This window comes from Ursus arctos, unplaced genomic scaffold (assembly GCF_023065955.2).
Source record: "Ursus arctos isolate Adak ecotype North America unplaced genomic scaffold, UrsArc2.0 scaffold_31, whole genome shotgun sequence".
Taxonomy (NCBI): Eukaryota; Metazoa; Chordata; class Mammalia; order Carnivora; family Ursidae; genus Ursus; species Ursus arctos.
In genome coordinates, this window is record NW_026622997.1 from 4,248,582 (window position 1) to 4,262,201 (window position 13,620).

At 42.9% G+C, this 13,620-nt stretch overlaps 1 protein-coding gene across 5 annotated transcripts in view; it reads left to right on the forward strand.

The window, feature by feature from the left end:
• The window catches only part of KIAA0319 (KIAA0319 ortholog), a 100,856-nt gene that overhangs the window by 65,789 nt on the left and 21,447 nt on the right, over positions 1-13,620 (forward strand). For 4 of the 5 annotated variants that reach the window (XM_026511275.4, XM_044388674.3, XM_044388673.3 and 1 more), the window contains 2 exons: positions 2,061-2,289; positions 12,459-12,582. In XM_026511275.4, coding sequence (XP_026367060.3) covers positions 2,061-2,289; positions 12,459-12,582 — 353 coding nt within the window. Of the gene's footprint in view, positions 1-2,060; positions 2,290-4,409; positions 8,873-12,458; positions 12,583-13,620 lie in introns of those variants that run through there. The other variant, XM_048225791.2, reaches the window with a different exon arrangement.

A 13,620-nucleotide genomic window follows, 5' to 3' on the forward strand; every position in this document is an offset into this window, starting at 1 on the left:
GGTCTGCTGCCCTGGCTCTTAGGCATACTTGCTCTAGCATAGAAGCACCTGCAGAGTGTGGGGGGGTAGGACTTGGTGTAAGTGGCTCTAGCCTCCCCTGGGTGGGTGTGTGGGGGGGCACTGTGCTTCTCTCTCAAATCCAATGGTGCTGTTGGGTGAAGGAAAAAAAATGGCAGCCACCCTCTCCGTTGGCTCCCGACAGGTGAATTTGAACCCCCATCTTCCAGGGCACCCTCACAGAAGAGTGAAGAATCTCCCCTCATGTGCCAGGCATCCCTCAGATCTCTGCCTTCACTGTGTCTGCGTCTGAGCTGTCTGCCCACCTGGTGGCATAGTGCTTCCATGTTTTATCTCTGGCGCCTGGCGGAGTTTCAAAACTCCAAATTTTAGGGACCCGGCAGTGCCTGGACCCATGCTGATCCTCTGGGGGAGGGTCCTGGAGCACTGGGGCTGGTGGGAGTTTGTCCCAGAAGGGCAGTTGCAGGAATGCACAGGTGCTTGGAGTTTAGAGTAAAGCACAGCAGAAAGCTGGCATCCAGGTGAGCTGCCCTCAGCAGGTGCCTCTGCCTCTATGCTAATGAATGGGGCAGTGCAGTGACGCTCACCCGCTCTTTCCTCCCCTCTGAGGCAGTACCACCTCTCCCAAATGCACTCCAAGAAGGGGAGCTGTCTCTCCCAGTGCGATGCAGGGAATCCCTAGGCCACGCTGTCCACTCCCGGGCCTCTGCCCTCCTTCTCCACAGGAGCACCACTGTGCCCACCAGGCTGCACACTGGCTGCAGGGCAGACTTCTAAAACTTCAGTCTTTGAGCGCTGTTGATTGTAGAAAATCATAGTAAGCAGCCTCTCTCATTGTCCTAGTCAGTGGCTTTGGGGAAGTGTTTTTCTTACGCAATCCCCTGTGCACCTCTCACATGCTTGCTCACTCTCTCTTTCTCTCTCCTCTCTCTGTGATCAGGGCTCCCTCCCCTGGGATTCTTTTCTCCCCCAGGTCACATCTCTGTACCTCCTACCTTGCACGATGTGGCCTCTTTTCTCCTACCAGTTGTGCAGTTTGTTCTCTCTCAGCCCTCAGATCGATTTCTTGGGTGTTCAGAATGATTTGATATTTACCTACCTGTGTTTTAGGGACAAGGCAAGTGTAGGGTCCCCTTACTCCTCTCCATTCTAACTCCTCCCCAGTTCATTTTTATTTAATTAATCATCTGGTTGAAGCAAGTTACTGCAGCTGTCCCCATTTTACCATGAAGAAATTCCCTTAGGGGCCTGGGATGTGTCTTGACAGCCTGGCTGAGAAGGAAGGACCTCAGATACTTGGTTTGCTGTGAGAGCCAGAACCAGAGTTCGGATCTTGGTTGTATGGAGTGTGTGGGATAGTGTAAAAGCATGCACAGAATACACATGCCCCCATACACACACCTTACTACATGTAAGGCCTGTGTTCTTCCCATAACTTCATTATCATATTCCTATTAACATCTGTGTAGCATTCATCACTGTTCAGAACTGACATCTTTACTTCAGAATGATGAAGTGACCATATTTCCTGATCCATGACCCCAACAGCAGTGAGTTTACCACAGGAGGTCCTGAAGGAGTGTCTACAAGGAGGGTTCTAAAAACATAATTATATTAAGTCCTCTAGAAAAGAATAAAAGCTTTGTAGATGAAAATTGATGAGTGATATACTGTCTCACATGCTCAGACCTGAAGACAGGACCTAAACCTGACACATTCTTTGTCTCAGGAACTAGAGGGAGGCTCCTGTATTCACTGAGGAAGATTTCTTCATCTGGCATCTCCAAGACTAATCAGAAACCCATATAAGATAAAACTCCATCATGTGACTCTATTACTAGCTAAAAATACAATAAACCAACAGCAACAAATTTAAAAAAAAACCCTTAGGTGCTCTTTCTTTTCTCAGCCTTATCCTCAAATTTCTGTTTACACCTCTTCTGAGTTTTTCTGAGAAATGTACCTTGAGCAGACTAAATGGACCATTTGCATTAAGATTTGGCATCTTCTTGCAACATGATGGCTTCCTCTCCTTTTTGTAGATTGACTGTTACAGACTCGGATGGAGCCACTAACTCCACAACTGCAGCCCTAATAGTCAACAGTGCTATGGACAATCCTCCAGTTGCCAATGCAGGACCAAATCAGACCATAACTTTGCCCCAAAACTCCATCACTTTGAATGGAAACCAGAGCAGTGATGATCACCAGATTGTCCTCTATGAGTGGTCCCTGGGTCCAGGGAGTGAGAGCAAAGAGGTGGCCATGCAGGCAAGTTCTCTATCCTGCCTTCAGACTTCTACTCGTCTATCCATCCACCCACCCACCCACCCACCTACCCACCTACCCATCTATCCACCTACCCATCTACCCATCTATTCACCATCAATCCATCCATCTATCCACTCACCCACCCGTCCATCCATCTACCCATGCACCCATTCATCCACTCACTCACCCACGCACCCACCTACCCATCTGTCCAGCCATCCATCCAGCCATCTATCCACTCACCCACCCATCCATCCATACATCCATGCCCCATCCATCTCTCCACCCACCCACCCTGCCATCCATCCATCCATCCATCCATCCATCTGTACATCTGTCCATCCATTTAAAACTGTTCACACATCTGTCTTCCTATCTGTCTGTCTTATTGATGTGTGGTATAAATCCAGAAAATATGTTTTATAAGATTGTCTGATATATTACAATGATTAGAAGAGCACCTAAATTCAAGAGGGGGACAAGATGGTGGAGGAGTAGGGGACTCCATTTCAGCTGGTCCCCTGAATTTATCTGGATATCTACCAAACCATTTTGAACAGCCACGAAATCAGCCTGAGATTTAAGAATATATATCTGGATCTCTACAAGCAGAAATTCTCCGCCAGTCACAAGGTATGAAGGGCAGAGTAGTGATTCTGGGGGCAGATATCAGAAGATAAACAGAAGGGGGAGGAAGCCGCCATAAGCTGGCCTCTGGAAAGTGATAGAACACCAGAGCACAAAAGCATCCTGCTGGGGGACTGGTGATAACTTGCGGAACCCTGGTAGTGGGCCGGGAAGGGCTTGATAACAGCACTCAAACAGGATCCAGGAGCTGCATGCACGCGAACCCAGGACCCCTCAGGGTTTTAGAAGCACAAAGGGCAGAGACAAGCAGGGCTCCTGAGTCCACCGCTGAGTGTCACCGGGGGCGTGCACCGCCCATGGGAGGCTGCAGTTTTCAGTGGAGCTTACAGAAATGGAGACTGTATGTTCTGGAGGGTTCAGAGAGGAGCAGCCTGTGATTTCTCTGTGCTGGGTCAGAGGTCTGCGTGCGGACATTTTCCTTTGCTCTGACCCTCAGAAAAGGTGCAGGAAGCTGCCAGAGAACAAAAGCCCAAAAAACCGGTTTCCTCAGAGCCTAGCCCCCTGACAGGGGGCAGGGCAACTCCGCCCGAGCAGGGTTGCCTGAGTAGCAGCGCAGCAGGCCCCTCCCCCAGAAGACAAGCTGGAAGAACAAGAGGACGACAACCTGAGGGTCCCCATAAAACTGTAAAACCCCAACACCAGGGGAAAATAGTATATTGAGCTCCAGGCGTTGCCTCACGGCTGCTGTATTTCTCAGATACAACTTTTTTTTTTCTTTCATTCTTTCTCATGTTTCTTCTCTGTTTTTTCTTTTCCCCTTTTTCTCATTTCAACTAGATGTTTAATATGACATATTGCATTGTAGCTTTTTAACTTGTACTTTTTCACACTTATTTGTTTTTATATAGCTATAAGCTTCAATGTAGTCCTTTTTTCCCTATTCAATGTTACCTTTATATGCATCCCCGTTTTATTTTCCCTGTAACTCTGGGAAGTAGTGTCCTCTAACAAACAAAACAAAATACACCCAGGAAGAGCTGAAACACCCTACCTCACCCACATTGAGAGATTATAGCCTCCCCTCCCCCCCCTTTTTAAAAATTTTTATTTTGTAATTTTGTTTTAATTTTTTAACTTTATAAATCTTATTCTTGGGTTTCATTTTGCCTTTGTTTTTTCTGTGGTGACTTCTGAACACTCTGGGTTTTGCCAGGGTGCATATTGCCTGGATCGTGGTTGATATTTTGGACTCTGTACACTCCCTCAACCACCCTTAACAGAATGACTACAAGGAGGAACTCCCAACAAAGAAAAGAACCAGAGACCATGGCCTCTCCCACAGACCTAATGGATACGGACCTAAACAAGATGTCAGAGATAGACTTCAGGATAGCAGTTATGAAGTCAGTAGCTAGGCTTGAGAAAACCATTAGTGACAATATAGAATCTCTAAGGGCAGAAATGAGATGTAATCAGGCTGAGCTTAAAAATGCTATGAGTGAGATGCAGTCTAAACCGGATGCTCTAACAGCCAGGGTAAATGAGGCAGAAGAATGATTTAATGCTCTAGAGATAAGCTGATTGAAAGGAAGGAACAGGAGGAGGCCTGGAACAAACAGCTTAAAATCCATGAGAACAGACATAGAGATTAATGACTCCATGAAACGTTCCACTGTCAGAATTATTGGGATCCCTAGGAAGTGGTGGAGGGAGAGAGAGAGGACTAGAAAGTATATTTGAGCAAATCGTAGCTGAGAGCTTCCCTAATCTGGGGAAGGAAACAAGTATTCGTGTCCAAGAGGTAGAGAGGACTCTCCCAAAATCAGGGAGAACAGACCAATGCCTCGTCATATAATAGTAAAACTCGCAAATCTCAGAACCAAGGAAGCCATCTTGAGAGCAGCCAGGAGGAAGAGATTTCTTACCTATGGAGGGAGGAACATTAGAGTAACGTCAAACCTGTCCACAGAGACCTGGCAAGCCAGAAAGGGCTGGCAAGACATATTCAGGGTACTAAATGAGAAAAACATGCAACCAAGAATACTGTATCCAGCAAGGCTGTCATTCAGAACACATGGAGAAATAAAGAGCTTCCAGGACAGGCAGAAACTGAAAGACTATGTGACCAGCAAGCCAGCCCTGCAAGAAATACTAAGGGGAATTCTATAAAAGAAGAAAGACCCCAAGAGTAATATAGACCAGAAATTTAGAGACAGTCCATAGAAACAGAACTGTACAGACAATAGGATGCCAATAAATACATATCTTTCAGTAGTTACTCTCAGCGTGCATGGCCTAACTGCTCCCATGAAATGGCACAGGGTTGCACATTGGATGCAAAGACAGGACCCATCCATCTGCTGTCTACAAGAGACTCGTTTTGAACCTAAAGACACATCCAGACTGAAAGTGAGTGGATGGAGAACCATTTTTCATACCAATGGACTTCAAAAGAAAGCTGGGGTAGCAATTTTTATATCAGACAAATTAGAATTTAAACCAAAGACGGTATTAAGAGATCCAGAGGGACACTATATCATCCTTAAGGGGTCTATCCAACAAGAAAATCTAACAATTGTAAATATCTATGCTCCCAACATGGGAGCAGCCAACTACATAAGCCAGCTGTTAACCGAAATAAAGAATCAGATCAACAATAATACATTAATAGTAGGAGATTTTAACACTCCAATCTCAGCATTGGGCAGATCATCTAAGCAGATCAACAAAGAAACAAGAGCTTTGAATGACACATTGGACCAGATGGACTTCATAGATATATACAGAACATTCCACTCTAAAACAACAGAATACTCATTCATCTCGAATGCACATGGAACTTTCTCCAAAATAGATCACATGCTGGGTCACAAATCAGTTCTCAGCCAATATCAAAAGATTGAGATTATTCCCTGCATGTTATCAGACCATGATGCCTTGAAACTGGAACTCAATCACAAGAAAATATTTGGAAGGAATTGAAACACTTGGAAGTTAAAGAGCATCCTGCTATAGAATGATTGGGTCAACCAGTAAGTTAAAGAAGAACTTAAACAATTGATGGAAACTAATGAGAACACAAACACTTTAGTCCAAAATAATGGGAAACTGCAAAGGTAGTCCTAAGAGGGAAATACATAGCCATCCAAGCTGCTCTCAGAAAATTAGAAAAATCCCAAATGCGCAAGCTAACCTTACACCTAAAGGAGCCGGAGAAAGAACAACAAATAAGACCGAAACCAAGCGGGAGAAGAGAGATGATAAAGATTAGAGTAGAGATCAATGAAATAGAAACCAGAAAAAACAGTAGAACAGATCAATGAAACTAGAAGCTGGTTCTTTGAAAGAACTAATAAGATCAATAAACCACTGGCCAAACTTACCCAAAAGAAAAGAGAAAGGACCCAAATTAATAAAATCATGAATGAAAGGGGAGAGATCACGACTAACACCAAGGAAATAGAAACAATTATTAGAAATTGTTACCAGCAGCTATATGCCAACAAATTAAGCAACCTGGAAGAAATGGATGCCTTCCTGGAAACTTATAAACTACGAAGACTGAAATAGGAAGAAGTAGACAGTCTGAATAGACCAATAACCAGTAACAAAACTGAAACATAATCAAAAACCTTCCAAAAAACCAAAGCCCAGGGCCAGATGGCTTCCCAGGGGAATTCTACCAAACATTTAAAGAAGAAATAATACCTATTCTACTGAAACTGTTTCAAAAAATAGAAACAGAAGGAAAACTTCCAAACTCCTTCTATGAGGCTAGCATTACCCTGATCCCAAAACCAGGCAAAGACCCCATCAAAAAGGAGAATTACAGACCAATATCCCTGATGAACATGGATGCCAATACTCAAAAAGATCCTAGCCAATAGGATCCAATAGTACACTGAAAGGATTATTCACCTCGACCAAGTGGGATTTATTCCTGGGCTGCAAGGGTGGTTCAACATTCGCAAATCAATCAGTGTGATAGAGCACGTTAATGAAAGAAAAGACAAGAACCATATGATCCTCTCAGTTGATGCAGAAAAAGCATTTGACAAAATACAGCATCCTTTCCTGATTAAAACTCTTCAGAGTATAGGGATAGAGGAACATTCCTCAATATCATAAAAATCATATATGAAAAGCCCACAACGAATATCATTCTCAGTAGGGAAAAGCCCTCAGCTTTTCCCTTAAGGTCGGGAACACGACAGGGATGCCTACTCTCACCACTATCGTTCAACACAGTGCTAGAAGTCCTAGCCTCAGCAGTCAGACAACAAAAAGAAAAGGCATCCAAACTGGCAAAGAAGTCAAACTCTCTCTCTTCACAGATGATATGATACTTTATGTGGAAAACCCAAAAGACTCTACCCCCAGTTACTAGAACTCATACAGCAATTCAGCAGTGTGGCAGGATACAAAATCAATGCACAGAAATCAGTTGCTTTTCTATACACTAACAATGTAACTGTAGAAAGAGAAATTAAGGAATCAGTTCCATTCACAATAACAACAAAAACCGTAAGATACCTAGGAATAAACCTAACTAAAGAGGTAAAGGATCTATACTGTCAAAACTACAGAATACTTAACGAAAGAAATCGAGGAAGACACGAAAAGATGGAAAAACATTTCATGCTCATGGATTGGAAAAATAAACATTGTTACAACGTCTATCCTCCCCAGAGCAATTTACACTTTCAATGCCATCCCTATTAAAATACCACGGGCATTTTTCAAGGAGCTGGATCAAACAATCATAAAATTTGTATGGAACCAGAAAAGACCCTGAATTGCCAAGGGAATGATGAAAAAGAAAAACAAAGCTGGGGCATCACGATGCCTGACTTCAGGCTATATTACAAAGCTGTGATCACCAAGGCAACATGGTATGGGCACAAAAACAGACACATAGACCAATGGAACAGAATAGAGACTCCAGAAATGGACCCTCAACGCTATGGTCGGCTAATCTTTGACAAATCAGGGGAAAATATCCAATGAAAGAAAAGACAGTCTCTTCAATAAGTGGTGCTGGGAAAATTGGACAGCTATGTATAGAAGAGTGAAATTGGACCATTCCCTTACACCATACACAAAGATAAACTCAAAATGGATGAAAGACCTCAACGTGAGACTGGAATCCATCAAAATCCTAGAGGAGGACATAGGCAGTAACCTCTTCGACATCGGCTGCAGCAACTTCTTTCAAGACACATCTCCAAAGGCAGGGAAACAAAAGCAAAAATGAATTCTTGGGACTTCATCAAGATAAAAAGCTTCTGCACAGCAATGGAAACAGTTAACAAAACTAAGAGGCAACCCATGGAATGGGAGAAGATATTTTCAAATGACATTACAGATAAAGGGCTGATAACCAATTTCTATAAAGAACTTCTCAAACCCCACACTCGAAAAACAAATAACCCCGTCAAAAAAGTGAGCAGAAGACATGAACAGACACTTCCCCGAGGAAGACATACACATGGCTAATAGACACATGGAAAAATGCTCAACATCACTAGCCATCAGGGAAATGCAAATAAAAACCACAATGGGATACCACCTTACACCAGTTAGAATGGCAAAAATTAACAAGGCAGGAAACAACAAATGTTGGCAAGGATGAGTAGAAAGGGGAGCCATTTTCCACTGTCGGTGGGAATGCAAGCTGGTACAGCCATTCTGGAAAACAGTGTGGAGGTTCCTCAAGATGTTAAAAATACCCTATGACCCAGCAATTGCACTACTAGGTATTCACCCCAAAGATACAGATGTAGTGAAAGGAAGGGGCACATGCACCCCATTGTTCATAGCAGCAATGTCCACGATAGCCAAACTGTGGAAGGAGCTGAGATGCCCTTCAACAGATGAATGGATAAAGAAGATGTGGTTCATACCTACAATGGAATATTATTCAGCCATCAGAAAGGATGAATACCCACCATTTGCATGGACATGGATGGAACTAGAGAGGACTATGCTAAGTGAAGTAAGTCAAACAGAGAAAGACAATTATCATATGGTTTCACTCATATGTGGAACATAGGGAAAGGGAGGGAAATCTGAAGGGGGAGAAATCAGAGAGGGAGATGAACCATAAAAGACTATGGACCATGGGAAACAAACTGAGGGTTTCAGAGGGGAGAGGAGTGGAGGAAGGGGATAACAGGGTATGGGTGTTGAGGAGGGCATGTGTTGTGATGAGCACTGGGTGTTACATGTAACTAATGAATCGGTGAACACTTCATCAAAAACTAATGATGTACTATACAGAGGCTAACTGAACATAATTTAAAAAGATGAAAAATAAGGGGAAAAAAAAGAGCACCTAAATTCATAGATCTTCCAAACTTACATCCTTTCCCCTCACCCACTCTCTATAAGCACAGGATAGAACCAAGTAGGTCCTGTGTTGACAGCTTGACTTTGTGGCTAGTTTGGGGAAAGTCTGACCCAACATTTGCTATAGAAATATTATTTTAGTGTTGGAAGAAACTTTAGAAATAATCCAACATAAACTTTATTATCAGGAAATTTTTCCTTATTTTGTAGCTCATATTTTTAGAAACTTCATTGTCATTTTTTCTGGATCTAGTGGTCTCTTTAAGAGCTTTTTGTATCTAAATTTTAATTTGCTCAAATGTTTATTTGTCCAAAGACATAATACCATGGACACTTTTGCTATGAGTGGTATGTGTGCACATGAGTGTGTATGAGTTACTTGCTGCTGCTTTTGGTGATGGCCAGAAGTATTTGTTTTTATTGCTAACCAGCTTGCTATTTTTAAGTTACTATTTGACAGTTTTTGTTAAGTTCTTATTTTATTCTTTTTTTGTTGTTGTTATTTTATGTATGTATGTAAGCAAGCCCTACACCCAATGTGGGGCTTGAACTCACGACCCCAAGAGCAAGAGTTTCAAGCTCTATTGACTGAGCAAGTCAGGCACCCCTTCAGTTTTTATTTTAATTCTAGTTAACATAAGGTGTTATGTTAGTTTCAGGTTATTATTTGTAAGTGTAATGGAAAAAAGGTAGGACCTTCCATTGCCACCTTGTACTTCTCCTTCAAATTGCATCTCATCTGTCCAACATAAATTTCTTGTTCGTATTTTAGATGAAGTCAGATCTCCCATGAAACCTTACCTACTTTACTTTCTGTTTCTGGACAGTATTTTGCAATTATGATGAATTTAAAATGACTGGTTGGGTTTATGGAACTTGAGAGGGCCATGCTGTAGCGTCCACCTCTGCCTAAGGCTTGTGGCAAGTGCTGTGTTTGCTTCTGTTGTGCTAAGAATTCTGATTCAGAGGGCTTTGGATGCAAAACAGAAAGATGGGATATTGTGTGTTTCTTTGGTTAAAAAAATATTCCAGAGATGCCTGACAGGCTCAGTCAGAAGAGCGTGCGACTCTTAATCTCAGGGTTGTGAGTTAGAGCCCCACATTGGGTGTGGCAATTACTGAAAAATAAAATTTAAAAAATCCAAATTTTCTTTCCATTAGTTATTGAGAATTGTGTGCCCAAAGCTCACACCCCAGAATTCGTGCATGTCTGCCCCACATGTGTCCCAGGGAATCAGCGAGCGCGTCTCCACACCTGCCCTTCTGCGGCGGACCCTCTGAGATCAGTAACAGGGTTATTGCCTTGTGATTGATGGATTAAGATGGTAAAAGGGGTGGTCTTCTTATTAACTGGGGCCATGACAAAGATGACTCTGTAAACCGGAGTCTTAGTCTAAACATCGTGCAGGGCATCCTGCCAAGGCTCTGCTTTAGATGGGGGAGGACCACTGCTCTCTCCTGGAGCATACGATGGCTTTGAGGGTGCTTGGTGACGTGTTTGAGTCTGCCCACGTCCCGTTTGCCACATTCCCTGTAGCATGTGCATAAGCACTTATGTAACCATGATAATTTTGAAGTAAGTACTAGGAAATTATACTTCTGTAGAGCTTTTCAGAGCAAAATGCTTTGCTTTATTTAGTCAAAGTAGGGAAAAGCACCTTTCCTAAGTTCTTAGAGGTATGTATTTCAAATTTCACTGGTTCCCCTTCTTTTTTTTTTAAAGATTTGATTTTATTTATTCGACAGAGAGAGAGACAGCCAGCGAGAGAGGGAACACAAGCAGGGGGAGTGGGAGAGGAAGAAGCAGGCTCATAGTGGAAGAGCCTGATGTGATCCCATAACGCCAGGATCACGCCCTGAGCCGAAGGCAGACGCTTAACCGCTGTGCCACCCAGGCGCCCCCACTGGTTCCCCTTCTGATAACACAGTTGATTCTCTATCAGTTTTCTTTGCAATTTTCCTTTAAAACCTTTAACAAATACATGCAGATACATTTATCTTTAGACAATCTTCGGATCTATAAAAGTAAATACTTTATTATAGAATTTAAGATCAAAAATCCTTTCCATGATGCCATGAATTTCAAACATAAGCAATAATTGGGAATGTTACCAGCAGCAACACAATAGCAACAAACTGAAAGGTTATTAACCTGGAGATGAGTGTAGCTATTATATACTCAATTGAAAAAAAAATGTCTTACTGAAAAATTTTGTTGTCTTAGAGTTTTAAAAAATTATTTTTACTTACAAGAGTAATGCATGAATTGCTTCTTGTACTTAAGAAAAAGTTAACTTCTGATGAAGTACAAATACACTTTGATTGTACCCCAATCCCCTTATGGAGATAATTACTTTTATCAGTTTAATGTCTGTCCTTACAGAATCTTTTCTATGTGTTCTGTGATATGCGTATGTACACATAGAAATACCTGTCACTATGCACTGTTCTGCGACTTTCTCTTTTTGCTTGATGATATGTCTTTGACATCTTTATTTCATTATTTATAAGCTACAGACTTTTTTTTAAAAGTAGGCTCCACACCTAGCATGGAGTCCAACTCCATTTCAATATGTAAAAATCTTCCTTATTCTTTTAAACTTTCTCCTTTAAACTAGCACTGTAGTGTGTCATGGTGGGTCTGGCCACACCCCGTTGATGAACGTTTATTTAAAGATTTATTTATTTCAGAGAGCGAGTACAAGCACTGCGAAGGGGCAGAGGGAGAGCGAGAATCTCAAGCAGACTCCCCGATGAGTGTGGAGCCCAACACAGGGCTCGATCTCATTACCCTGAGATCCTGACCTGAGCCGAAATCAAGAGTTGGCTTCTTAACTAACTGAGCCACCCAAGCGCCCCACTGTTGACGAACATTTAGACTGTTCCTGTTGTTTGCTTCTGTCAGCGTCCAGGTGTGAGGCTCATTGTGTGGGTGGGCATTTCTCTAGGGTAGGTAGTAAGAAGTAGGATCACTGGTTGGGGGGTGCTCATTTAACGTGTGAATGGATGTTGCCAGATGGGCTTCCAAAAAGGCCAGATTAATTTGTGCTTCTTCAACAGCGTCCGAGGATACACAGTAAACTTTAGATTGTGTTTTCTTGGGGCACATACATTTCTTTTTCAAGCAGGATCTCCATATTTGGCAAAAGCATTCATTTTTCATTACATCGTGCTACTTAACTTCTTAAAATTATTTTTTCTTTTCTTTTTCATTTCTATTTGCTATTACTTAGGGCGTCAAGACACCCTACCTTCATTTGTCTGCCATGCAGGAAGGAGACTATACGTTCCAGCTGATGGTGACAGATTCTTCAAGGCAGCAGTCCTCTGCTGTGGTCACTGTGACTGTCCAGCCTGGTAGGTGAGACGAAACAGGGCTTTGGCCCCAGATATCAAGGCAGAAATGACACCTGGGCTTCTGTGCTTCAGACAAGCCAAATTTGGAGGCAAATTCTCTAAATCTTGTAACTATCAAGAAATCGGGGCTGGAGGAGCTGAATCAGTACAAAGCCAGGTTTCTGTTTGGTTCTGAATCTTGTGGTGACTGTGTCTTTAAATCATGGCACGGAGGCCCAGATGGACATCCTAAGGGCCCCATAAGGGCTCTACTTGCCAGGTAGACACTCCCCCATGTGTCCCACTCTGCTGCAGAGCTCCAGGGGCTTTTTGAAGAGTCTGGTCATGAGATGTGGTCTGGTAGCTCAATGGCTCGTAGCCAGATGGAGAGTTGACTCCAGGTCAGCTCACAATCCATTAAAGTTTCATGAAAACCCAGGACTCTGCCTTCCTGCAGATTTAAATAACCTTAAGGGTAGTTAGGGTTTTGCTTGATAGTGCTCTTTGCTTTAGAACTTTTCTAGAAGATGCTGCTAATCCCAGTAACTGTCCAGTGTCCTGGCAACTGAAAATATACTCAACTTATAGGCAAGGCATTTATTTATTTTATTTATTTATTCAGTTAATATGTAGTAAGTGCTATTGTTTAGACCCCAGGGATGTGGAATTAAACAAGAAAGACTTGGTCTCTGTCCCCCCGGCTCATGGACAAGTACGGTGAAAACCACATGATCAGTGCATTTCTAGGGATTGGGCACAGTGCGGCTGGAGCCCACGAAAGGACACTCCTACCTGGGCTTGAGGCATCTGCAGAGAGTCTTACTGAGCTCAGGGCTGCAGTTGGCCAGGTGAATTTGGGGAGAGAAGGGCAAGAGGAAGGGTTTTTTAGGCAAAGGAAACCATCTGCGAAAGCCATGTGATGAAAGGGTAGTTGAAAGAATTAAGAAGAATTTAGTGGAACAAGAGAAAGCAGTGAGGACGTGGGAGTGTGAGGCACAGGGATTCGAATGCCAACAGATGCTCTGGAGAGAGAGAGGCAGGGGCTCACCATCAAGGGCT